General features: G+C 30.8%; 2 protein-coding genes across 4 annotated transcripts in view; one reads left to right on the top strand and one right to left on the bottom strand.

Moving 5' to 3' along the window:
* Positions 1–2,398: 2,398 nt before the first annotated feature.
* LOC130902135 (solute carrier family 35 member F5) lies at positions 2,399–10,194 on the bottom strand. 2 transcript variants are annotated; one of them, XM_057813995.1, is made up of 8 exons: positions 9,493–10,194; positions 8,558–8,842; positions 8,025–8,210; positions 6,945–7,127; positions 5,338–5,494; positions 4,704–4,863; positions 4,380–4,625; positions 2,399–4,200 (listed from the first exon to the last, which is right to left on the bottom strand). In XM_057813995.1, exons 1-8 carry the CDS (start codon positions 9,598–9,600, stop codon positions 4,128–4,130), a joined length of 1,398 nt encoding a protein of 465 aa, XP_057669978.1. In that variant the 5' UTR covers positions 9,601–10,194; the 3' UTR covers positions 2,399–4,127. The 2 variants fall into 2 exon arrangements, with proteins under 2 accessions (XP_057669978.1, XP_057669979.1); XM_057813996.1 differs by having other exon boundaries at positions 2,399–4,194; positions 9,493–9,965.
* LOC130902136 (Bardet-Biedl syndrome 4 protein) overlaps positions 9,915–27,326 on the top strand; it is a 61,426-nt gene continuing 44,014 nt past the window's right edge. The window contains exons 1-5 of one of the 2 annotated variants that reach the window (XM_057813997.1): positions 9,915–10,050; positions 10,104–10,270; positions 14,082–14,194; positions 18,037–18,131; positions 20,501–20,663. In XM_057813997.1, the coding sequence (XP_057669980.1) occupies positions 10,008–10,050; positions 10,104–10,270; positions 14,082–14,194; positions 18,037–18,131; positions 20,501–20,663 (581 nt within the window). In that variant the 5' untranslated portion in view covers positions 9,915–10,007. The remainder of the gene's footprint in view (positions 10,051–10,103; positions 10,271–14,081; positions 14,195–18,036; positions 18,132–20,500; positions 20,664–27,326) is intronic. The other variant, XM_057813998.1, reaches the window with a different exon arrangement.

The following is a 27,326-nucleotide window of genomic DNA, read 5'->3' as shown; positions in this document are numbered from 1 at the left end:
GAAAATTTTATTAGCTTATTTTGCTGGGAAAGCTAAAAAAGAAAAGGCATCATCATTATGGACACATTATAGTATGCTGAGAACAATGACATCTGTGAAGAAAAATGTGGACATAAGTAAATATTCACAGCTATTGACTTTTTTGAAGCGGAAAAGTAAAGGAGAAATCGTTTCTACAAAAAATTCAATTGAAGTTGAAAACTACAATTCTTCAATTGCTTCCACGTCAGCTGGAATAAACATCACTAATTGTAAAGGTGTTGTGTTCAATTATTATAGTAAATGAGGTTTAATTTTTTATTCACTTCCACTAGTGCGGTAAAGTATCTCATTACGAAACTCACATTAGTATCGTAAAGTTTGATATTACATATTGGTAGTAGGTAAAATCTATTTCCTTGATGTTTATTTCAAAATATATAATCCAGAATTAATAATATACTATGGTTAAATATAAATAATTAATTATTAGTACATAAACAATGAACATTGGTTAATAATTATGTTTAGAAATAATTAACTTCATACAACCTACTGATAACCGTAACTTGTGCTTGACCTTGCATAAGCCCATATATGACTATACGCTGAGCACTATTCGCGTTCTACCCCAAAAATGATCGGTTGTATGGAAAAAAAGTTTAAATAAAAGTTGCAAAGAATTTTATACTTTACAATTTTTATAATAAATACAAATCTCATTTGAGCAATAGGAACCGAGATATTCGCAAAAACCTTTGACCTTCAATATCTTAAGACGCGGATACGATAGCAATATTGATTTTTGAGACAATATTTAAAACGACAAAACAATGGTTTACTCATTTTCAGCTTATTATCTTTCATTCCGAGGTGAAACCCTTTATATGACTGTCACCTACAGAAAGCGGTAGCGATAGGGAACGTGTTGAACGTTCGCTGGCAAGTCGTTTTTGATTTATGTAAATTGTTAGTTTTTGACAAGTGTTTTTATTTTATAGGCGTTAGGTTAGTTGTTTTTTATTAAATGTATTCTAACAAAATTATTTTTATTCCACTTAACGAGTGTTCATTATGCGTGGTACTTTGTCTAGTTTTTCTTTTTAAATTACGAAGTGTATCCAGGATTTACTCACTTTTATATGTATATTAAAACGTACATTATAATTCAAAATTACAGTATGGAGTATAAATCTTTGAGCTGCAATTTATTTTCTCATCCTCTTGACCGAATTCAATAATTTTCTTCTAAGAAAGCTACAACTCAACTTTCGATCACAGTTTATTTATAAACTTTCTGGTGGTATTCTGTCTCAGTTTTTGTTCACTTTTCTCACGTTCCAGTTCCACTACCGTTACCTAGCACAAATTAAAAGCGCTCCGAAGCATGGCGTCCACTCCAGAACATGTTGAGTTCACTACACGAACGTTATACTTATAAAGAAATGAAAAATAGAGCATTAAATAAAGCACTTATTATAATGTAAACTTATAGTGAACGTAAGATAAATCATTTGGTATAAACAATGTGTTCAATAGAGTTATCTTGTGACAGTTCTCTAGAAGCTATTTTTAAAGATCAATCTTAAATTTACTTCTGGTTCAGTATACCAAATACCCTATTCTGTCAAAAAAGCCATTGAAGTTCATACCATGTTGCATAAGATATCTATGTAAGAAAGGATTTTCAACAAATACTTATCTGAAAGATAAATACAGAAACAGGTTAAATGCAGAAACTGATCTAAGAAATTCTCAATGAAATTGTCAGATATTGAGCACAGGTTTGAATTGCTTTGTTCTATCAAACAGCCACAAATATCGCATTAAGAGTTTTTCCAAATGTAAACCATAAGAACCATTTTTTTAAAATTTATTTTTAACTTTTATAGCCATCATTTTAGTCTTATTGAAATATTTGTCCATGAATATAATCTGCAATATGAAACATATATACTCTATCACATTTTATTGCTTTTATACCTGTCATTAGCGACTACATAGGGGGTTCGTTAAATATTTTTGGATCTTTCTTTTGGTTCGCCAGGAAAAAAGGTTAGGAAACACTGATCTATAAGATTACGCGATTATCGAATATTTTTGAGTGTACTCAACTGTAGGGAAAGTTTACAAATGATTTTAAGAAAACATCAAAAGTTTCATAAAAAAGCGATAAAATTTCTTTATATAAATAGTTGATATTTTCAACAAAATTATACTATGATTACAAATTCTTTGAGATTTAAATCAAAATACTATAGACACTTTTGAATTGTCATATTTTAACATGAAAGGTTAGGTGTGTCTATGCAATCAAAAGCGCCGTTGCCAGATTATGGATTAATAAAAATGGAAAATATATAATCCTTACAGTTTTTTTTTGAGATATCCTGACATTTACAATAAATACAAATGATACTTCGTTAAATCACATTTTATTTTTAATAAATGACAAAAAGTTGGAATGTTTCAAGTGGAATAGTAACTATTATCTAATAACTCAGATTAAAACATTAAAACAGGAGAGGGGCACATAATAAAATCAAATAGGTTCGACACTTGGAACATAATATTATATATATACGATTCTAATATTAGAATTTTTAAGTTTTATAACAAAAATAATATAGACGATCACATGTATTTGTTTGTTCTTTTTTTTAAAGCACCATTGTTGGTATTTTATTAGTAAGTATTGTGAAAACAAGAATATGATCGAGTACTTTCATTACAAAAATTATTTGTACTAAGTGAATATAGCAAAAAATGCAGTGATGTTATATAGAAAAAGAACAAGGGAAGGATGGTCTTTGTTCCTATCACAAGAGAATTTCTATACTGTTCGAATTCATTAGGACAAACATGTTTTTCTTATCTGTGTTAGGTTGGGATTGCTGGTAATGTCTAGGATCCTCAAACTGGTCATATCTGTTTAAAGGCAGTGTGCAGAAGTGACCATGCATATTGAAAACTCGTTTTATAGTGTCTTTAGTTCAGTTGTGATGGAATCTGTGTAACAGTCAATAGTAATAATATTATGACCTAAAAATAATTGCTTTTAATGAACCCACATATACAAATATGGCACAGTTGGTGTAAGAAAATGTAACAAACTAAATCCAAGAAAGACAAGCATAGACCTTTCAATACATTTACAGGATTGTGGTGTTGAGTGTAAACAGTAAGGAAAACACTTTTGGAAACTGGAAAAGAAAACAAAAAAAAAACAATTTATAACTCAAAAAATGTTGACAAATGCTTGGTATGGTCCACAAAATAGCTACCATAGACTGTTGACGCCTCTGAAATGTTGATTTGCAGAGATATAACACATTTTTTTGTACAAGGATATTAATCATGTAAAGGTGAACCTCTTCGAGGAAAACATATATTAACATCCTACACATATGTTTTAGGTTTCACAATATTATATTATATTACACTGTCGGATTGTTTCATTCAAATAAACATTTGACAGAATGTTTTCAAATGAGACCACTTTTTACTCCAGACTTTAATCCAGAAAATAAATGAAAGTGTTTGATGGATCCACATATATCGAATTGAGACATTATGACAAATTCTCAAGAAAGGTTTAGTTATGATTGATTCCAATGAAAAAGAGAGAATGATAACAAATGTGATAATGAAGTTAAGAATTTGTGCGTTAAACTAGTGGAGTCAATTCAAATACATGTTGAAGTTATTTCTGCCAAAGGGGGACATATTTTATATTAATATATAGATTTTTTAATATGATTACAGTAAATAATTGATAAAAGCTAAGGTTTTAGAAAAAAAATTGGTCATTTTCAATTATCCCAATTAATTCGATTAGTATAGCAAGATGTAAATTTGATTTGTGTAGAAGAAAAGAATAAGATCGCTAGCGTCTACTCTCTTCCTTTACCTAGAATACCAATTTAAACAGTACCAGCTATTTTGTAAACAAATCATTCTTCCCCTGTGGTACTCATATGTAATTATCCGTTGAGAAAGTAAAATAATATCACAGAGGGAAATTAGAGTGCGAAGATGAAATTATTAAGATATAAATAATATATATTATTTTGAAACAAGCAATGAAAGTGTTCTATCATCGACTCTAAATTTCATTAGAAATGTTGTTGAGAATTTTTTGTATTTTCTTATGCTTCATGTTCACTATTAATGCCTATTAGAGCTTCCGTTTGTTCAGAAGGAGTTTCCTTGAATCTGGAACTGAAGAAAATTAATACAACAGATTATTGATTAAATTCTCAAGGACATCTATTCTACCTTCCTTCTTACAATTTTTTTTATAATAGTTTATGCTTAATACTTGAAAACTTCATGTATTGAAAAATCAAGAGACAAGATAATAGTTAAAGATTGATTTAATAAATATTATTGGAACTCACCGAATTATTATACTCCTTTTGCATACACGTTGATAGGCACATTGTAGTAGTTCAAATACGGGGTCCCAATTCTCATAATGAGAAAGAATAGTAACAGCTAGAAAGGCGACAAGGACAGGTAACGTGCCCGTATAAAAGAGTATTGGGTATGGTACTTCTTTTAAAAGTACATCTGCCAACATTGTCATAGGTATTGTCAGACTCATGGCAACAGTTGCCATTAGAGAAGACGTTAAAAAGCAGCCCCTAAAAATTAATTGAAAATAACATAATTTTTCCAGAAAATATTAGAATTTCCTATAATTTTAGTGAAAATTGTTTTACCATAACCAGAGTGCTTCTGATATAACTGTTCCTAATAACCCATTCAAGAATAACAGTAGCAACTGCTCCCTTGTAGGCCATTCAAACGTTTCCAGTTTACTGTAATGTAAAACGAAAAAAAACGGCCATAGCAGAATGAGGTTGAACAAACCCACAAAGCCTGAAAAAAATATATACATTTGTTTCTATCTTAACAGCTGAAGTTTTCGAGTTATTTAAGGTGAGAATGAGCCAAAGATAATAAAAAACCAGAAATCTTCTATTTTCATTCATTATGAATGTCTATATTTGTCAGCAATTATAAAGTCTCTGTTACTGATTCTCATTATATATTTGTATTTTCATATTACAATAATTATAATGAATTTGCAATCATCTGATTACAGTCGAAAAATATGTTGGGAAAATTGTATGGCAATAGAATCTTTTCATTTTTCCAATTACTTAGATTTTAAATATATAAGTATCACCAATAAGGGTTTTTTAAAGTTATTTTGTAAACAAATTCTGTAAAACTTGACTTATTCCTTTTTTTATTTGAAACTGAAAAGACTCCTCTAGACTTAGGATTCGATTTTAATTTAATTTTACATACTGTAATAGTCATAGATCCAACTTAATGAAGATTACATACCGAAAAATAGTGGAATGCCTATTTTATCTTCATGATCTACTTTTCTTTTGAGAAACACAATGTAAGTAGCATAGAAAAATGCGCTAAATAGTGATAAAACTGCTCCGAATGGCAGCTTGGCAGATTCGAGTGCAAGGTCTGAGAAGCTTACCAATACCTAAAAAAACAAAAAAGAAGTTTAACAGCAGAAAATAAACAAAAACTAAACCTAAAATAAAATAAACTCACGGAAACAGGTTAATATGGAAATTTAATAGGAAATAAATGGGTGCCCTAGGTCCTAACCCAGAAGAGTGCTGAAACAATAGAAGTGTGGTAGAAGAAAGAAATCCAAAAATACTAGAAGGTGTGAAATGAACAACGAGTTATGAAGAATATGAAAAAATGCTGAGCTGAAAGATATATATGACAAGCCTAATATTAAGTAAGTAGTCATAGCCCAAGAGTCAGGTGGTTGGGACATGAATACAAATCAAATTGCCAAGACAGCAGAAATGAAGGAAGAGGGAATTAGAAAAAGGAGCAGGTCGAGAAAGAAATGGATAAGAGAGGTAACATCAGATTTTAGAAGAGTGGGAATAACGGAATGGAGAGAAAAACAGAGGACCACAAGGGATGGAGAGGTATAATAAAAACAGTAGAGTAAGAAGGCCAAAACAGCTCAAAGGGTTTTTAGCCATGGCCATGGGCTTTCAATATCTGAAGTGCTGTAGTGTATAAATATTTGGAAGTTCTACTAAATTAAAACAATCCTAAAATACTATTAATTCCTAATAGATATGAGACAATTTGCTTCTTGTAAAATCGTTCCAAAATATTTGAAAAATACTTTTAATAATAAAATAATTTCATCATCTGAAGATAATTAGATTTATTGCATAATATTTATCAACGAGGGTTTGAAAAAGCTTTAGATCTAGAATAATTGAGGAAAAATGTATTTTTGGAATTCATTTTATTTAGTTTTTACAATCCATTTTTTTGCAAGTAATTATAAAAAAGTTTTTTCTGATTAATTCTCATTATTTCTGATATGTCTAATTACTAAAAATAATTATTATGTTGACAATTCCTCATTTTTACTGTGGTTTTGATTCAGATTAATATTACAAAGAAGCAGAGTATGAAATGGGTGGATTGGGTTAAATGTTAAATACTTCACAATATAATAATAAAAAAAATATTTTTAGAACTGTTACCTATTAATAAAGAAGAGAATTTTTCTAAATCTAATAGGATACACCCAATGGAAGTAACTGAAGAATTCATCCAGGGTTTTGATCACAAATAGCATTAAAATGTCTAAATATTGAATACTTCATGCAGATGAAAGAGTTGAGTATGTTTTTGTATTATGAAGAGGTAGAGGCAGCTAACTAAATTTAATATTCAGTAATAAAACATGAAAAAAATCTACTCTACAAAAAAATCTACTCTACAAAAAAATATGAGTATTATGCAATTAACCTACCATTCCAAAATAATTGAAATTTACCTTATAAAATCGCTAGAAGATGATAAATGTATTTAAAAACTTATTATTTGAATGAACATCCAAGAAATTGAAGTTCTAGTATTTTTTGAACATGGTATAAAAAAATACTCACTATTCCAGTAATACTGAGGCAAACTGCAACAAGTTTAGATAGCGTGAACTTATCGCTTTTGTTTGATGGAAAAATTGAGGCAAGAACTAGCGTAAACAAGCTAGAAGTGGATGACAAAACATTCACAATACCAGCTTCTGTTTCTGATAGGGCTACTTGGTATGTGTAGTTGGCTACAAACCACTAAAAAAATTAATGTAAGGTATTATCTTTGAATTTAACATTCTGTTTCAAAAAAATTTATATTTTCACTATTTTTATTGTTTTCAGTAGATTGTTTCTATTCTTTCTAGAGAATAACTTTTAACAGATCTCCATGATGATTGAAAAAATCCAAATTTAACCTCTAAAGCTTTCCTACTTTAAGATAATATATTATAGCTTTGTTAAAAAAATTGGTTATGAATATTAAATTTTATAGGTTTAAACAAAAATGTTATCAACATCAATTTGGTTATGTTTCCTGTGAGAACTTCCTGAAAATACATTCCTTATCATTGTTTCTATGTGAAGAAAATATTCATTTTTTTAATCAATAATAATCAGTGTTATATTAGTGAAAATAAGTATGAGAATGGAAATTTATTTAAAAAAATTTAATATGCTACTAAAAAAGAGCATTTATTTAATTTTAGGAACAAATGCTCTTTTCCTACTTTTTTCATGAAATCTTAAATAAAAAATTCTAATGATACCAAAGAATAGACCAGACTGTCAGAAACCTTGTAAATGATCTATGCGATTTACTTATTGAATTGTAAATTATTTTCAAGGTCAAGTATACCCAACATCCTGTATACAATAAACCATAGTCCTTTCCAACTTATGTTAACTAATGCTAATAAGAAATGCCTAGTAAATGCTATCAGCTTATTGTTCATATTATTTTGAAATAGCAATCGCAAAATGGTTAAAAATAGAGTTATAATTGAAATGTAAATAAAAATTGTTGATTTAAATTTTTAACATAATTTTTTTTTCTGTAATATTTTATTACAAAGCAGTTTACCATTAAGATAAGATATATTAATTTAACTTCACAGTACAATTAGTTAAATTATTGAAACTAGAAAAGCTTACCAATAAACAAAAAATGAGAGCAATCTTAGCTACCCTCACTACAGGCAAACGAATTGCTGCCCTTTTAGCTATTTCACTAGCTCTCATACTAGCTTGATATGAAAGCCTAGCAAGTAAAGCTTCTGTTGCATCATTTTCTGACATGTGCCTTACTTCAGCTAACTTATTGAATCTTACTGAACGAACCTATAATAGAAAATAATTAAAAAACAAGAAGTAATTAAATTTATTCAAACGAGACATTTTCAGAAGCTTTTTACAAGATTTGTTACTTTAATTTTGGCACTTAGATATAGAAAAAAGGGACAAACATAAAACAAAATAATGTGGCAATTTGTTTAGCTCAAACAAGTTAATGTTAATTATACAAATGGACATCAGCATAAATAAAATTAGTCATGATAATATAATAAAGAAATATAACATAAATGTAACATTTTAAAAAGATTTTTAGTACAGTGACATAAGCTAATAGAGTAAATGAGTTTTTACTTCTTTCCGAATAAAACAATACTGTGTATACAGGTACTCACTGTGGAGTCATCACTTTCTGTTCCAGAGCTTCTCTCCCAATTTTCCTTATCTGGTGTTTTAACAGGAATAAAGACAGGATTACTAAGGCTGCTTCCACAGCTCATATCGTTGATGTAATTATCATCATCTTCTTCGGATTGCAAGTAAACATAATTAGGAGGATTGGAGCAACTGTCTTTCCAAGTTGGCCAGAAGAGGAAACCCATTAAGTACAGAGTGAACATTGATGTTTTAACATATGTACAAAAAAATGGTTTATCAAATGTTTCATTGTTGTAGATGTACTGAAACAATATGAATATATGAAATATGAATGGTTGGAATAAATTACAATAAATTGACCCAAGTCCAGAACTCTAAATATTAATGGAAAAATTAAAAGATTTATTCATTATTAACCTGGGAAAGTATTATAGAAATTACAGCTCCTCTCACTCATTCTTTCAGATTTGCAAACAATAAAAACAGCAATATTGGGCTTCTCTCATGAAGACAGTTGTATCAATTGGAATAATTGATAGATTCAATTACCAGAAAATTAGAAATTAGACAAATATGAACGAAATGCACGCAATCTGGCTATGAATTGTTCAAGTTGGTTGGATTAGTTCAACATAGTCTTCATTGTATTGTTTATTTTAATCTATATTGTTACTAAATACTCAATTGAAAATTATTTTTATTGCTTGATTCCATATATCAAAACAAATAATAGCGATTTATTTGATTTTATAATAATATTCAATTCACATTTTGAATTTTGTAAGATTTACTTACAAAAAAAATATTTTAAAATTATAAAAACTAACACAATATTTTGTACATAGTAAAGTTATACATACATATACATAAACGAAATGTATTTGTCATTAGAATGTTTGAATTCAAATAAAATACCCAAAGACAATGGACATTATTTAAGCATATTACTTACCTTAGTAAGCTCTGAAGATGAAACCCAAATAACATCAACTAAAATCAAAACTAAAAATCCCAAAACAAGCCTTTGGCTTTTGGTTAACATGGGGTCATCATTTTCCATACTATATTTTTCCACGCTTTCCAGCTTTTATTACTTCTTGACATTACTATTTTGTATAAAATTCTCCGTAGGTGGTCGTATCAACTACATTATTGATAAAATAAACATTCTTGAATGCACTGTTTTATAAACACTGGTATATCAACAGAGCTTTTAACAAAATTAAACCGCTTGATGGAGCTTATGCGATAAAACAGTCTAATTTTACGTTATCATTATTTTTCATTGAATGGTAGAATGTAAAAATTTTGAAATTTGCATCAAAAAGCATCTAATTTAATAATAAACTATTTCTTTAAATATTTGTTACTGTCAACTGTCAATTATGTCAATAGTGCTAGAAGCAATTCATTTCCTAGGTAACTACAATTACAACATTTAAAATTACAGACATAAAAATTTCGACGATGATTTCTAATGGTCATTTCACATTTTCTGCGAAAATAGAAGGTGAAAAATTTGCATTAATAAAAAATATTTTCACGTGAATATCGATATTTTAGACAAACCTGCGAAGAAGTCTTTTGATGACGAGTTTTATTCTTTGGATAAATTTAATTGGTTGATTCACCTACAACATGTCACAGGAGGGATACAAACTTGTAAATTTTTAATATCAAAAGAAATTGAGAGGAGTAAGGGAAGAAATGAATTTGCTTTTTTCAAACAGGTGATCAAATATCTGTACTAACTGGTTTCTCAAACTATTATTGAATTCAAAATATAAATTTTAACTCAAATATTTTTCAGTGCATTTTCAGAAATTGACTTTAAGATTGGTCGCAAATATTTTTTAACATTTATTAAACGTGAATAAATATTGCATTGAAAATTTTTCTTGAAAAATGCATATATGAACGAGTTGCAGTCAAATGAACGCGAGTTCAAGTTGTGCAATTTTGCTCATTTTTCATTCTATAACAGTATAATTAATTAGCTCGATTTTACCAATTTCAAATCGATTTTTTTTAAAAATGAGTTAGAATACGAGGGTTGTCTGAAAAGTTTCCAAACTCAAGCTGAAGATGTTGGCTTTTATCAGTATGATTTGGGGAATATATTTGCACATATATTGAGATATTCTCACTAAAATTTCAGTTATTTTCAACGTTTAGTTTTTATTTGATAAACGTATAAGTGAGCAAAATAAAAGTAGGCAATACACTTACGCAAATGAAAGAGAGGTTAGACTATGCACAATCATTTACGATAGCAAAATGTTGGGTAGCTGAATTCAAATGTGGCCGTTTCAGTTTGATTAACTATGAGCGTTCAGGCCTGTAAACATTGCGACAGCCAGCCATCGAAAAAATTCGCCAAGTGGTATTGGACGATCATCGGATTAAAATTAGAGAAATAGAAGGGGCCATCGGCGTATAAAAAGAACTTATTTGCCATATACTGACTGAATAATTATGCATTCGTAAACTTTTCGCGCGAAGAGTGCTGCGCTTACGCAATTTTGCCAATAAAACATATTCGACCTGAATATTTTCTACAACTTAATGATGCGGCTTAAGCAAAATAAGTTTGATTTTCTTTTTCTTGTTCTCTAGAGCTCTTCATGTCCCTTCGAGCATCAGAGTATTGGGATTTTAGTTTTTAATTGTCCTTTTATCCATTTGTTCCACACTTTCCGGTCTTACGCAACTTCATTCATCTGCTTTATTGTTTTCCCTCGTCTTCTTCCTTTCTGTGCTACTTATTATATCCAAGCTCTTCTTGGTTTTCTTTTTCTTCCTTTCCTTTCCTTATAACTTTTTGCTTCTGTAACTTCTCTTATTAGGTTTTGTGGCGTTCTTTTCTTTATGTGTCCGTACTAGATTAAATATTTTTTAACTATTTTGTTTCTTATTGGTTAGTGTTTGAGCTTTTCTGTAGTTACCTCATTTCTCATCCTATCCATTCTCGTTTTCCCAGCTATTTTTCTTAGGTGCTTCATGTCTGCTGCTACTATTTTACTTTATGTCTTTTTATTCATTACTAAAGTTTCACTTCCATATATTAATGTGGGTATAGTTGTATACTTTTATTTTTATGTTTTCACCTAATTATTTTTTTCGAAAATTGTCTTATTTAGGGCATAGCAGATTTGCTTTGATTTTATTACTTTGTTTGCTCTCTCTATATCAATTTTTCCGTGTTCTGTGCAAATGAGTCCCAAATATTGAGAATTGGTGCTTTCTTTTGTGAATGACTCCCATTCTTTTATATATCTTTATATTTAGTTCCATTCCCAGGTCTTCTATTGCCTTTATCCTAATGTTTACTTATTCTTCCATTTTTTAAATATATCTGCTGCTGTTATTATATCGGCTGTATACAGGGTGTCCCACGACGAGTTTAAACTAACTGTATATGGCAAAATACTTACGTTTGGATTTTCGGATACGGATCTTTTTAACTAAGATGGCCGACTTCCGGTTCTGTTATTTTAAATGGAACCCTATATATTAAAACATTTTTGACATTTACGTAAAATTTTAGTATACTTTTGTCTAAAATTTTTTTGTAACAAATTTGACCGTTGCAGACCCTTATAAATAATATATATTTTTTAAGAGAATACCCTTAAAGATATAAGAATGGTTTTGGTTCGGTTGCTTTTAGCAAGGTAGACGTATTTGAATCTATGTTGAAAAAATTTTTTTTTTATACAGGGTGTGTATAAAAAGTGTTCACAGTTTAACTACATAAATATAAAATTTATTTATTTTTTTAAATGGAGCCATCCGGTTTTTTCTATTTAAATACTTTCAGGGGTAAAAAATAAGGCAAATTCATGTATACTTTCCTATACCTAAACCTTACCGTTATCCAAATATTAAATGTTTTCTATAAAATTTTAAAGATGCAGGTCTGGTTTAAATTGTATCAACAATTGACTAATGACAGTTAAATAAGTGTCATTTATTAGAAAACCTACTAAAAATTCAAAACCTCAAATATCTCGGAAAACACGAAAATTTTAAATAGGATTAGTATATACAATTTGATTTGATTTATTTACAGACCTTGACAAGAAAAAGAAAAATACTTTGTTATTACTTAGTGCTTGTATCAACGGGTCAAAATAAAATTTAGACCGCACCTGCATCTCTAAAAATTTACAGAAAACATTTAATATCTAGATAACGGTGAGTTTTAGGTATAGGAAAGTTTACGTGAGTTTGCCTTATTTGGGTATAAACTTGGTAGTTCTATTTAAAAAAATTAAGAAAACTGATATTTATGAAGTTAAACTTTGAACACTTTTATACACACTCTGTATAAAATGAAAAATTTTTCAACATAGATTCAAATACGTCTGACTCTGCTAAAAGCAACCGGACAGAAAGCATTTTCATATCTTTAAGGGTATTCTCGTAAAAAAATAAATTATATGGGTTTGCAACAGTAAAGTTTTTTACAAAAAAATTAATAACTCAAAAAGTATGCATTTTTCGTAAAATGCTTTTACACAAAAGTATAGTAAAATTTTACGTAGATTTCAAAAATGTATTAATTTCCAGGGTGATCTATATAAAATATAAAAGTTACAGTCGGTAGAACCGGACGTCGGCTATCTTTGAAAATATTTTAGTTTCGTATTCGTATCCGAAAACCCAAACATAGAAATTTTTATGATTTTACTAGAAGCATTTTGCCAAATACAGATCGTTTTAACTCGTCAATCTGTCAATTTTTTTGGTTGTAGGTTTCTGTAGCCAATTATTGTCTCCACAATTCATAGTTCTTTTCTTTTTTCTATTTTATTATGAGAATGAAGACAATCTCCTTGTTTTACCCCCGTCTCTATCCTGAAGACAGACGATCTTTTTTCGTATATTTGGATTTATTTTGAAGAGTTTCATCAACAGTGACAGTTTTTGAGATAGTCATTAGATTGTTTAAATCTTCAAAAAGTAAGACTAGGAGGGATTACCCATCATTGATTGATAAGGTGAAGGGAGAAAATACAAAAAACAATCACATTCTAAGAAGAAGAAAGTGCTTTTCTATCAGAGCTAGGCGGTTTCCATCGTCATGGTTAACATTCACAAAAAGTATTTCGCTTTGGTTGACCTTATGGCCCCGATCTGGTCCACGTGCCTTTTTTTATTAAATAATCCTAAAGTTTCCTTCGCAGGGACTTTCATCAGACGAGGACGTTATCTTATACGGACACATCTATTTGGAGGAATTGGACTATTATTTGGAAGAGTTGAAAAGGTCAAAGGAAAAAATAAAGACTTAAAAAGAAGCTATGCTGGAAAATAAAAATGATTGGAAAAAATATGTGTGGTCTTTGTTAGATTTTCCGGACAACTCTCGTATATGTTCACTATATACTTTTTCAACTTTTTCATCATTAACATCTTTTATTTAAAACATTATTAGAAACCAAGAATCACGCCAATATTTTTCGTGTTTTTTTACATGATTTTTCCCTAAATATCTAAATATCAAGTAATTAACATCCGAAAAAAATTACATTTCAGGGAGAAATTTTTTGTGAAGAAGAAAAGTTTCAAGAGGCATTAGAATCTTTTCAAGCTTGTTTGAGATTGAATCCCAATAATGCAGATTATTTGAAAGAAGTAGCGAAATGTCTGTAAGAGAATTAACAATATTCTGTATCAGTTTCAATTATTTTTTAATCTAAATTTCATTCAATTCAATAAGAACCAACTACAAAAGAGTATTCAATGCAAAGAAAATAATTTCACCTTTCTAGGTTATATTTTGGATGTCTCTTCTTGTGCTAGTTATTTTGTTTACTTCATATTTTTAGCTCTAACAATTTGGGGTGAAGAAATTAATATAAAATCATTTTTTAATCGTGCTTTAGCTCAACAAGATTTCCTGTATTTCGCTTAAGCAATTTCATTTGAGAGTCAGAAGAAGTTTAAAGGAAACAGATCTGGAGAACTCAGTAGCCATTCAATTGATCCCTTCCTATCTATCTGCCTGAATATTTATTAACAGATTGTATCTTACTTTGATATCAGTTTGTCGATGAGTACTTTTTTGTCATAAGCACGTTTTCTCTAAATTAAATTTCTAATAATAAATTTACACGGTAATATGGGTGAGATATTTTTCCTTTGTGTCCTTGGTTTATATTAATATCACATAATTTCTGAAATTTTTATCTTGTGTATTTAGTTTGATGTAAAAAAGGAGGAAATAGGAAAGCAACGAAAACTGAGAATCTACAATGCAATGATTAGTAGAGACTGAAAGAACTAAAGAAAAAAATAATAGTGAAGGAAATGGACGCCTTAAGAAGAATAATTAGAACTTCAAATTTAGGTCAGGTCAGAAACGACACAATAAGAGAGTGAAAATAAATCTGGAAGAAACATATCGATTGCTTACACCACCACTATACCACCATTAACAATTACACTGTTTGATGCGCGTTTCTAAACAAAGTCATCATCTTCAGAGACCGAAAGTGAACTAAAATCTATTAACATGACTTAACTCACCACGAACAACAATTCTAGCGGGCCATAGGTATAGAGTAATGAATAGGGCTCTTTGTTCTTATATAAACTGTTCTCACAATTAACAATCACAATGCTTTTAACAATTTCACATTATATATCTTTATAGCAGCGTGATCAGCAATACCCGATTTTTCGATTTTTGCTATGTGCTCTTTAAATCGAACATTAATGTATCTCTTAGTCTGCCCACTTTGTCAAAAATTCTTTCCAATCCCTCTGTAAAAACAGGATTAATAGGTATCAGAGTAATTTTTTTTGTTTTTCTATTTACAATTCTCTTACCATCACCATTAAGTAGGGTCAAATCCCCGATAAACTTTCTTTTCTTATTGTATCTCTCGATGTTAAGTGGAAGAAGAATGAAACGATGCACTAGGAAATGGGAATAAGTAGCTGGGATATATCTGCACCTAAATCCATAAAATTCTAGCCTATTACAATTTTCAATTACTAAAATATCTAAAAATCTTTTTTTTTTTTTAATTTTCTATTACGTATGTAACAGAATGGATGGCCATTTTGAATTGAGTTTTAAAATAAAATCTTCTACATTAATTTGCTATCGTGCACATACATGTACCACTTGAAAAATACTGAAGCTCTTTTGACTAATCTGCTTTTCAAAGTGAGTAATGAACAGTTCATTAACGGTCAGTGATAGATAAAATTGCCCATAGCTGTTTCTTCGGGTCTGTAAAATTCGTTTTGTACTCTATACATATTTTTGTCAATTATAGACATTCTTCCATCATATTAGCTCCAAATTTAATAGAGTTCAGTGAGTCCTTGAGATACCCCAAGATCTGCGAAATCGACTGAAAATAATTTTGCTCTATACGTATTTTTGTCAATTATAGACATTCTTCCATCATATTAGCTCCAAATTTAATAGAGTTCAGTGAGTCCTTGAGATACCCCAAGATCTGCGAAATCGACTGAAAATAATTTTGCTCTATACGTATTTTGTCAATTATAGACATTCTTCCATCATATTAGCTCCAAATTTAATAGAGTTCAGTGAGTCCTTGAGATACCCCAAGATCTGCGAAATCGACTGAAAATAATTTTGCTCTATACGTATTTTTGTCAATTATAGACATTCTTCCATCATATTAGCTCCAAATTTAATAGAGTTCAGTGAGTCCTTGAGATACCCCAAGATCTGCGAAATCGACTGAAAATAATTTTGCTCTATACGTATTTTTGTCAATTATAGACATTCTTCCATCATATTAGCTCCAAATTTAATAGAGTTCAGTGAGTCCTTGAGATACCCCAAGATCTGCGAGATTGGCTGGAAATAATTTTGCTCTATACGTATTTTTGTCAATTATAGACATTCTTTCATTATATCAGCTCCAAAATTATTCAGTGAGTCCTTAAAATACCCGAGTTTTGCGGTATCGGCCCGCTGGGCAGTAAGGACCTCTGACCTCAAAGGAGATTAAAATTTCCCCCTCTTTAATTTCTTTACTTTCTAGGTAAATTCTAACGAATTATCTACTGAAAAACTCTTTGGTTGGATAGTTAGGTTTTTAAACTCATTTGATACATTCAACAATAAATTGTTGGAAGCGTGATTTTAGAATTCCATAATAGCCGGAAAGGGTCGGCTTGAGGACCTATTTCGCGAACTTTTTCGTAACAATATGTATAGAATTGTGAATTTATAGTTACGCACACCTGCTAGTTAGTAAATAGCCCTCTATAAAATCGGATTTTGATTGTTTTCCGAGATGAAAAGCATCCATTGTGAACTTTTCACGTACATAAGACGGTGTTTTTACGGTTTACATATACAGTTCAACGTATTTTCAATTTTTTCAAACTATCAAACTCTGCGAAATAGGCGTTTGTTGCAACTATCACCATTTGTTTGGGAAGAGAAAGTGGCCGGAGGAAGCCAGATCAGGTGGATATGGTGGATGGGGCAATTTATTCTAGCACAGTTTTGTTAATTTTGGGTATGCGCATCATTGATGTGATGAAACAAAACTATTCTTCACAAAATGCGATGATTATACTGAAGGTGTCTCATACGTGAAGTCGGTTTTCATATGTGAAAATGTCTACGCTCCACTTTACACATGTCGTAATTTGTTGAAACAAGTCTCCAATTTTATGCTTTACATTTTTTTAACATTCTCTCTTTGTAAATAATATAGAGTGCAACAAAATTTGAAATTCCTGTATTGTTAAGACATTATTGGAAATAAAAGTTTGAATCAGCCGTGAAGGGAAAGATACAGTTAATAGGCGAACGGTAATCCTTTTAATCTAATACCAGCATTTGCCGATTATCGAACTCCCTTGGATCTTTTAAAGATGCCCTACATCGTCAATATTCTTCAAATTTGAGAATGAAATATATAAATATATTAATGGTAGTGCTATGGAAATATATGTAAGAGGATTTTGGCAAATGCGCTAATTATACGGCGGCTAATTCCATGTATTAGTTTAGTTCAGATATTTTTTGCTACCTGTTTACATTATGTTGTATCTGTTTTTGTAAAAACAATTTATTCGAAGGCTTTTTTTGTTTATTTACGAGATTCTAGAGATCTCAAAATCTCTGATAATGAATAGTGAAAAACCAAGCGCTGTAGTGAAATAAATTAGATACGTGTTAGTGAATAGTTTAGTGTATAAATTCACTCCTCCGCTTCGTACTTGAAAAAACTGTATAAATAAATAAGAAGATTATAACAATAAATTCAATTATAAAAATTCAAAATAAAAACGGAGTTGAACTCAAAAAAAGTGAATTTTTATAAATGGTTCACATAGAAAAAAGATAGTTTAAGTAAAATTTGTAGTTCCATAGTATAAATTTTTTTTTATAAATTATCAATAATTGATGGCGGCTGCTACGGGATAGATCAAAATTTTTATTTTTAGTATACATAAGTACAGTTTATTTATATAGTATCCATTATAGATTTGCAATGAAAAGATATAAGTTAGCTATGGAAGCATATTTGGAAGCTGAGCGTTTTTTAAATCATCCGGATTGGCACGTTTACTATTATTTAGGTAAAAATTAAAGAATTTTTAGTCTATTTAGTTATTATTATTCCATAACTTCGTATCTTGTATCAAAAACTCCCGACATCTTTTTGCTCATGTTTTGAGAAACCATACTTATGTCTTGTAGAAAAAGTTTCATTTAAATTTTGAGTAGAATAAACACAAAAAGAACATTACTAGAAATTATTGTCAGATAAATATATACTGAATACACTGTTCACGCTACCACTATACCAACACTCACAATTACACTGTCTGACGCACGTTTCGATAACCAAGTTATCGTTTTCAGGGATTGAAGGTAAACTAATACTTATTCACTTGACTTACCTGTTTTATACTAAATTTTTCCACTAATAAAACTTCTCCCGTAAAAAATTAATTCCAGCGGGAAAACCGCCTTGGCGCGAATCTTCAAATTTATTCTTTAGCTATGGCAATTAATTATTGGACACATTTTCTAACAATTTTACATTATTAATATTTCTGTAATGATTGTGACTGTCAGAATAGTATATATGAATTTAGATGTAGTGATTGTGACGGGAAGTATATTGGGCAGACTAAGAGATCCGTTGTTGTCCGGTTTAAAGAGCACATAGTATTATTTAGAGTATTTCTGATTACGCTGCCAGTCTCAATCATGACATAAATATTGATAATATAAAATTGTCAGAAAATGTATCCAATAATTAATTGCCATAGCTAAAGAATAAATTTGAAGATTCGCGCCAAGGTGGTTTTCCGGCTGGAATTATTTTTTTGCGGTAGAAGGTTTATTGGTGGCAAAAATTAGTATGAAGCAGGTAAATTGAGTTAATAGGTTTTAGATCATCTTCAGTCTCTGTAGACAGTAACTTGGTTATCGAAACGCGCGTCATACAGTGTAATTGTGAGTGTTGGTGTAGTGGTGGTGTAAATAGTATGTTCAGTATGAACCGTTTCAAAAACTCCCATTAATAACGAACATAACCGATTTTTTGAATACGCTAGCTGTCGAAAATACTAAATAGATGGATAGAGAATCGAATTTGGAGAAAAAAATTTAGTACCCAAAACTTACTATCAGAATGAGAATGAGAAAGAGCCTCGAATATGAGACCTTCAAAAAAAATCCCTACGAGTGAACGCCGTCAGAAAAAAAAATATGACAATTACCCCCTCCGCTCCCCTACAACTGAAATCCACGTTTTTATTATTTGAGCTAGTTGCCCATTTTTGATTCGAAAAGATTTACGAGGAAAAGTTCGAGAAATCTATAGCCTAGCGAGAGAGACCTGATTTTTCTCATTTCAAAGATATTCGAGTTTTTGCGATTGTTCCCCTTTTTGGGAGTCTAGGTGGAGCCAAAAGTCGGAATTTTCATAGTACCACACGTGAGAGTGTGAAACGTTTTTACCTTACACGATAGCGAAAAAACGGAAAGTACGTTTTGAAGAGAAAAAAATAACCACAATCTCATGGAAGAAATTTGAGGGGATACATGGAGGGAAATTCGTGAGAGAAAGTTCCGAATAGGGTTGGAAAATTTGGTTTCTCCGTCATTTTGGGACGTCGCTATGCCAGCGCGAATCGTCTTGACATAACCTAGTAATTGATGTGGTAACACTAAATTTCCCCCTCTTTGGGTGGCGTCCAGGAATCGCTAAATATTGAGCTTGAAGCAGTAATTTTTAGAAATCTTTATGATTTTGAGTGCCTATAATTGAAATAGTTTCGAAATATTTTTGGGTCTCCCCCACTACCCCCTCGATAGTGGCCCCGAATTGCACCGGGGGGCTCGTAGTAGTGTTGTTAGGTGTATGCGCATTTTGTATATAGCTACCGAGGTGAGGAAAAAATTCTAAACTCAAAATTTGGCCCTACATATAACGCCATATTTTGGCTCCGATGGGTAAAGTTAATTTTATCAATCGATAGAGGAGAAAGATAGATTTTTTTTTGGTAATATACAAAGTGGTTACAAGAAGGATAATCAGGATAATCATGTGTGATGGGAACAATATCTATAAGATTTAATTTTTTGTATCTTGTACATTTTCCGTATCTCGCATATTAAAAATGTTATGTTATCTAAACGTAAACGAAGTTGGAGCGTTGTCTATAGTTTTTTGCAGTAATTCATTTTTTGTAAGTTTCTCTAATATAAATGTTGCAATGTTACATTAGGCTTCGAATATAATTTATCAAAAATAATAGGTGTGAAAGCCAAAGTGCATTTAGAAAGTTTAAACTTAAGATCGTTGAAGTAACCAAAATGGCGACTTAAAAAAGTCGCGTTAATTTAAGTAAGATAGTAACCGAAATTTATGTTTTGCAAATATACTTTTGACGAATATGATTTTTTGGGAACAATTAGCCGAGTGTGTTTTCAGGACAATGCTTATTGAAATTGGGAGATATGCACAAAGCTCAAGAGTATGCTCAGAGGGCGGTTCAAGTTGGAAAACATGAACTTTGTTACGAGCTCTTGATAAAAATATTGATGTTACAAAATGAAATAAAATCAGCTGTGGCTGTTTCAAACGCAGCAGTAGAGTGAGTATTACTTTATTTTTTATAATTTTCTGGTAAATATAAGAAAAAGTTCATTTATAATCTCTCTAGAGCTTAAAATATTTCCGGAAATTTACGTAGATTAATTCAAATTCGCATGAGATTCGGTTCGAAAATTTTATACAGTCAAACAAAGGAAATTATCACTTATGTGATAAGACATTTGTTTGGCTTAAAATTATACTTATGAAATTTATAACATGAATATTCAAAAATTCACACTTTCATACCATATACAATTATAAAATGATTAGATAATGTGAAGATTCGCGTGTTGACTTTGTAGCAAAAGGTCTGATGTTCCCTAAAAAATTTCTAATCTAGAACAGAATATATAACACGGATACAGAAAAGTGATCATGGCAAGCAAGGTTAATAGAATAATAGAAGGTTTGTGACAATAACAAGATGCGCAGTAGACAAGTGACGTCACCGGTTCTTCACAACTGTGAGAACGGCAACAAGTCTCAATAAATTCGTTAGCTAGAAATATATTCGTTTGTATAGCCAAATCAGCAAGAGATAACACACATCCTTATAACTCAAACATAATGTTAGTGAGGTTCTGTTTGACATAAAAATATAAACAAAAATGTAAACATAATGACCTAGCTGGTGTTCTACCAGCTGATCGTTTCTTTACAAAAACATGCGCATGCCACAAACCTACTATTATTTTAGTAACCTTGATGGCTGATGACAGATGACGCACAAGTTCGTTGGGACCGAATGACATACAAGATACAAGATGGATGGTGACATATGACGCACGTATAGCACAAGATGCTGATGACAGATGGTTTTAGTACTACACGGGGTGCATTCCTCTAAGCGTTCACAGCACCTGAAATTCTTGTTTGGTTCACTAAGATCGTTGTGATCGCGGCTAGAACGTCACTCACGACGTCATGACTAACGTTCACGACCTTGTCAAGAGTGGGTCGTTGAAAGAATTCGCAGACTTTTCGAAACTTAAGCAACGCAGATTGGAACCATGAGAATCCATCTCATTATTTGATGCCGTGTGGGATATTATAAGTATGTACTTTTGAAGCATTCTTTTGACGCACCACCAAATATTTTACTATCATCGCGGAAGAAATTCAATAAATAAGTTAAGCACTCCACTAAAAAATTCAATAACTTACACATTATATTAAAGTCCTAAATCTCTCGCTTCATTTTATCTGTTTTCCCATTCCTTAATATTTATCTCAAAACGCCTCGTAAATAACGCTTTGGACTAAGTGGAACGGGAAAAATCGTGGTCGTGAAGAAAGTTCTAGTTTGATTTTATTCTTATTTTGATGTTCATGATGTCTATGTCAATATCATATTGTGATAAAGACTCAAGTTGAAACGTCGATTTTTATTTATCTTTTAAAAATTACCAAAAAACTAATTTTTATCTTATCAAAAATAAAAATGGATGTTTTGTATTCTATAAATTCAATAAATTAATACGCGATTTGTTGATTTTCAATTAATGTTATCATCCTATTGCGATGTTTTAAAGTGTAGTGAAACGTCGACAGCTTTTTTTTTCAATCCTGAGAGACATTGATTTACTGTAAGCGATTTAATTTTACTGTAATTAATACCTGCAATTCCTGCGATGTGTCAATGACCAAAGCAGTCGAGACACATTAATCTTAATAAAATAAAATACTAATTGTCACTTCCAATATTGGCAACAAGTCTATAAATTTTCATTTTTCTGTAATCTGTTATCTGCGTAACCAGCCATTCGTAATAATTTTATTTTATTTGTTTGCGCCAAATAGATTTTTCCAGAATGTATCTTCGAGACAAAAAAAGGAAAATCGAACAAAAAGGTTCGATACAAGCAGTTGCAACCACCATAAATACATCAAAGTCAAAATAATAGTATATTGGATAAATAGAAATGAACGTGTCAAAATAAAAATTTTATAAACATCTGGAGATCTATTTTTTGAAATAATATCGGAGCAGCATATTATAATAACAGGAATTCATACGCCGCAGTTTCAAATTTTGAAATACCATTCAATGATCACGTGCTTTTTTAAAAATCTTGAGGCATTTGATATTTTATTTTCAATTCCACATAATCAAAAAATGATTTGTTCGTCACTTCAGCTGCTTGCTTCGTCATTTTTGCTTCTTTATTCGGTTTGATTTAGTGTTTTAACGACAAATACCTTCGAATATACAGTGTTATCTACTACCACATACCAAACGACCGAAATTTTAAGATTTAAGGTATTGTGGCTGCAAAGTTGGTGTTTCTGATATAAGATATTTCGAGCTTTTTTTTATATTTACTGCTTATAAAATTATTTTTTTTGATAATTTCTGAATTTTATGTTTCAACTATTTTCAATCTTTTTGGGAGCATAATCCTCGCCATTTCAGTAAAAATTCCTATTTTCTGTTTACTTGGCAACGAATGCAAGTGAAAATAATTTTGCTAGAATATTTTGTACATTAATGCTAGAGCATAAGTTTCTTTTTTCCTAGATCTGTTCAATCTCTCAGTTTAGTACTCTTCTTATACGTATTCCCCTTTTTTATTTGATTTTTCAACAGTTTTGGAGCTTCTTAGTTCAGTTAAGAGTTATAGTTCTTCAAATATCAATTGCAGAGTATGAAAATCCTTGCCGACAATTTTGCTTGATTTACTATAGGCGTAGATACCTTATTTTATAAATGTAATATTTTTATAAATACTTTTAAAATTATGTATACCTTATGCGATTCATTGAAAGGCAATCGATTCATTATAAATTGGACGGCAGTATACGCCGTTATTTAGACAGATGCACTTAATTGTAGTCCTACTTGGAACTAGGAAAAAAATCATTATTCTACCTAGTTTTTTTACTACAACTGAATATTAAATTATAAAACGTAAATAGACGAGTACAATGTATCTACCTGTAAAGGCGTTTGGCTTAAACAGGGTACCAGACGGTACCATTATTTAAAGAACGCTGTATTTCTATTTATTTGTAGAAAATTATAAATTAAATTAACCGACCGAGCCACGCCAATGTTTATCGCAGACTTTCTTGCAGGAATATTTCTATGAAATTGTGTACATACGGCTTCAGCCAATAGAAATGCATTTATGTTTACGATTCGATTTTTTCATTGGTAAACAGTGGAGATGATGAGTCCACGTGGACTGATGGCTTGTTAGATATTTACCGAATTTTACACGGGTATTGAACACTATTAAAAGAGAGAAAAGATAGGTACGACGAGTGTCGAAGGTTGACCCAAGAACAAATCTTATCCAGAGGTAGCAAGTGAAATGGGACAACGGAACATATGCCGATGGACCCACCGACTAATTCCTATTATCGAAGTCTAGGTGAACAGAAGGGAAGCATGGGGAAACTGACTATCTCTTAACACAAGGACTCACAGGCCATGGATGCTTTCGGAGGTACCTTTAAACCAGGCGGAGACTAGACACTCCTAAATGCACGTAATGAAGAAAACGAGGCCGAGCATATACTCTACCACTGTTTCAGAGGGGAAGAAGTGCATAACCAGAAACGTGGACGAAGTTTCAATATTGCCAACGAGATAGAATGTTTGTTAGAATCAGAGGAGTCCTGGAAGTACATCTATAAATCAATACGGGCTACAATAGAAACCAAAGAGAAAGAGAGTAGGAACTAGACGTAACGAAGTCTGTGAAGGATATTTGCAGTTACAAAAATTTGAATTATTTAGCTTATTAATAAATTAAACAAATTTGATATAGATACCTACCACTAATGTAAGTACTTTCATACTGTTTTCATGGATTACTGAAAAATCTTTGCGAAAGGTACATCTTAATAGTTTCTAAATGTCTAGATAACCTTGTCTATTTACTATACAAGATGATACGTAATAATAATATTTTCATTAGTTACTTATTTCTTAGAGTCTTTTATACGCTTTTGTCACTAAATTGTACCGACTTTAGGTTTCTTCTGATTGATCATTAGTTTCCAAAATTGGAATAGGTGAAAATGTCAAATTTTTACCTGTTTTGAAAACTAATTTTCAGAAAAGACAGACATACATAAAAAGAAAAGACCTAAAATCAAGATAATTTAGCAACAAAAGAATAATATACGTATATAAAGAGTGATTCATTTCCGACAAAAAAAAATTCTCACCAAGTTTGTCCTCTTGATATTAATTTTAAGTTCTTTGAATTTAAATATAAGTTTTACCATTTGAAATGCATGTGATAGTATATTACATAACGAGTTTGGAAAGAGATACATTTCGCACTTGTTATTGCATAGCGGCGAGTGCTGAAAAGTAAAGAGTGCGAAATACACTTTCCAACGAGTTGTGTACACTATTTTTCTACGACCACGTAGGAAATCCTTAAAAAAATATTTTTAAAATGCGAAAGTCCAGTAATTAATAAGCGTTTATAATATCCATTACCGCGACCAAAATAGGGAATTTCACTAGTTTCGTATTCTTATTTGCATTAAATGATAGATTTTGTTTGGTTTTGGCTGCTCATAGTGGTGATTAAAGGTATTATTTACGATTTTTAGTTTAGTGCTTTGTTTTTATCATTATTATTTATTTAAATTCATAAAATGTCTTTTCGACAGCTTGACTCCTCGTTTCTAAAAGAATTGCAGAATATTATTTCTTCAATAGCATCTGTAATAACATTATTTCATATTTTATCGTATTTTTGTAGTTTCCGACGATTTCCCTTGTGCACGATTCAGATCGTAAAAACTTGAAAAATTCCGATCTTTCAATTTGAAAACTTTTTTAAAATTTATTGAAGCTTTGTTAAAACTCATATTTTACTCAAGTTTACTTGTCTAAAGGTAAATGACCCGAAATGGAATTTTCACGAAGCTGATTTGAGTGCAATGTGCATAAGAGGACGAGGAAAGTTGGAGAAAACTTATAAATGATACAGGAGAGTTGACGAAACGTATTTATGACAGGAACGACAGTCTACTACTTATTCAAGCTTTCAGATTTATTGACGATGATTGCACAAAAAGCTATAGTAAAATGGCAGATGAGTCGAGTCGAGAAGAACTAGTTTTTCCACTAAATAGAGTTCAATAAACTTTTGTTTTTGCATGAATGTATAAAAAAGAAGTGTGTGCATATTATTAAAGATAAAAACGCCTATAATCTCCTTCAATCCGCTAGACAAGGCTATTCCGCTCAAATTCAATATCAGACATCTTAAGAGAAATCTTTGATCCATAGGAATCCTGTTAAGAATGGAAGATTCAAGCAGACTCTAGTGAAAAAACTATGAAAAAGTCGCAGCTTTCATGTCGGAACTAATTTCGTTAGCTGCTCAATACTTTTGTATCAAAAAGTATTATGAACAATAACCATAGTAATAAAGATAATATAGAAAGTCATAAAAATATGGGTGATATTAAGGATTTCTTGGCTAGGCAAAAACACCAAACTAGTGTTGAAAGGAATGAAGAAGGACTTGAATTTTATGGAAACCACCAGAAGAACACTAAATAAAAGTACTTCAACATATTATGAAAAATCACAATAAATAGAGACTATGGTAAAAGGGGAAACACCAAGAAAAATAATATGATTGCTTAAAACTTGACGATTCTATGAAAATTGAGCGAAAAATTAAAAACTTCAAGAATTCTTAACTATCTTTAGAGTTTAAGAACATCAAATGCAATTTTGCAAATCAACGAAGAAGTGTACTATGAAGCATAAACTTTATATAAGATATGTGTTTGATGCATACCAACAAAGGATTAATAAAATTAGGAATGACAACGAAATCCAATATAATTCCGAGGCATTAGAAGACACTGTTTTAAAAAACGTTCTTATTTTGAACGAGCAACAAAAATATGCCTACGGTACGCTAATGAAAGTAGTGAACGATGAAACAGGCGGATTTTTTTCCTTAGATGCTCACACAAAAAAATATTCGGAAGTATCAGACCGCACGTTGCAAGATTTACGAAATAACCAGAACCGGTTTGGCGGGGATTCTATTGGCAGGTGATTTTCGCTAAACACTGCCAGTAATATCACGATTAACGCCAGTTAACGAATTTAACGTATACTAAAAGTGTGTGAAAAAGAGTGATGAAAATAAAAAATTTATAGCAAAATCTACCAAATTTCAAGAGGCAACTTTGTGGAAACGGTTAGCAGTCAATTCTATGTTTACATCTCTTGGTGATTCACAGCAGTCTGAATATGCCAAGGGACTTAAAGTGCTAAAATGCTAAAAGTCATAAACTTCATGCAAAACCTGTTAACACATTGACTGAATATATTTCCTATCAATTTTGGTCACTTCATGGAAACAAAGCCCGAGCTCACCAAGAAGGTTTTCTCAAACATTGCTCGAAATTACAAAGATACTGTATGGTTGAGTGAAAGAGTTACATTGGCCGTAAAAAACGATGATGTCAACGAAATGAATTTTCATTTTCAAAATAAGATAGCTGAAGATTTAATGACATAGATACAAATCGATCATTTCTCTTACTAACCAATATGATGTTGGCATCCGACTTGCGATACCGATACCTTTCGATTCGCAATTTCCAGTGTGTTTAGCATTTGGTTATAGCTAAGTGTTCGTGAAATTAATCTTTAAAATCCATATTTTTC

This window comes from Diorhabda carinulata, chromosome X (assembly GCF_026250575.1).
Source record: "Diorhabda carinulata isolate Delta chromosome X, icDioCari1.1, whole genome shotgun sequence".
Taxonomy (NCBI): Eukaryota; Metazoa; Arthropoda; class Insecta; order Coleoptera; family Chrysomelidae; genus Diorhabda; species Diorhabda carinulata.
Note: the sequence above shows the minus strand (reverse complement) of the source record. Positions and strands in the feature narration are given on the sequence as shown.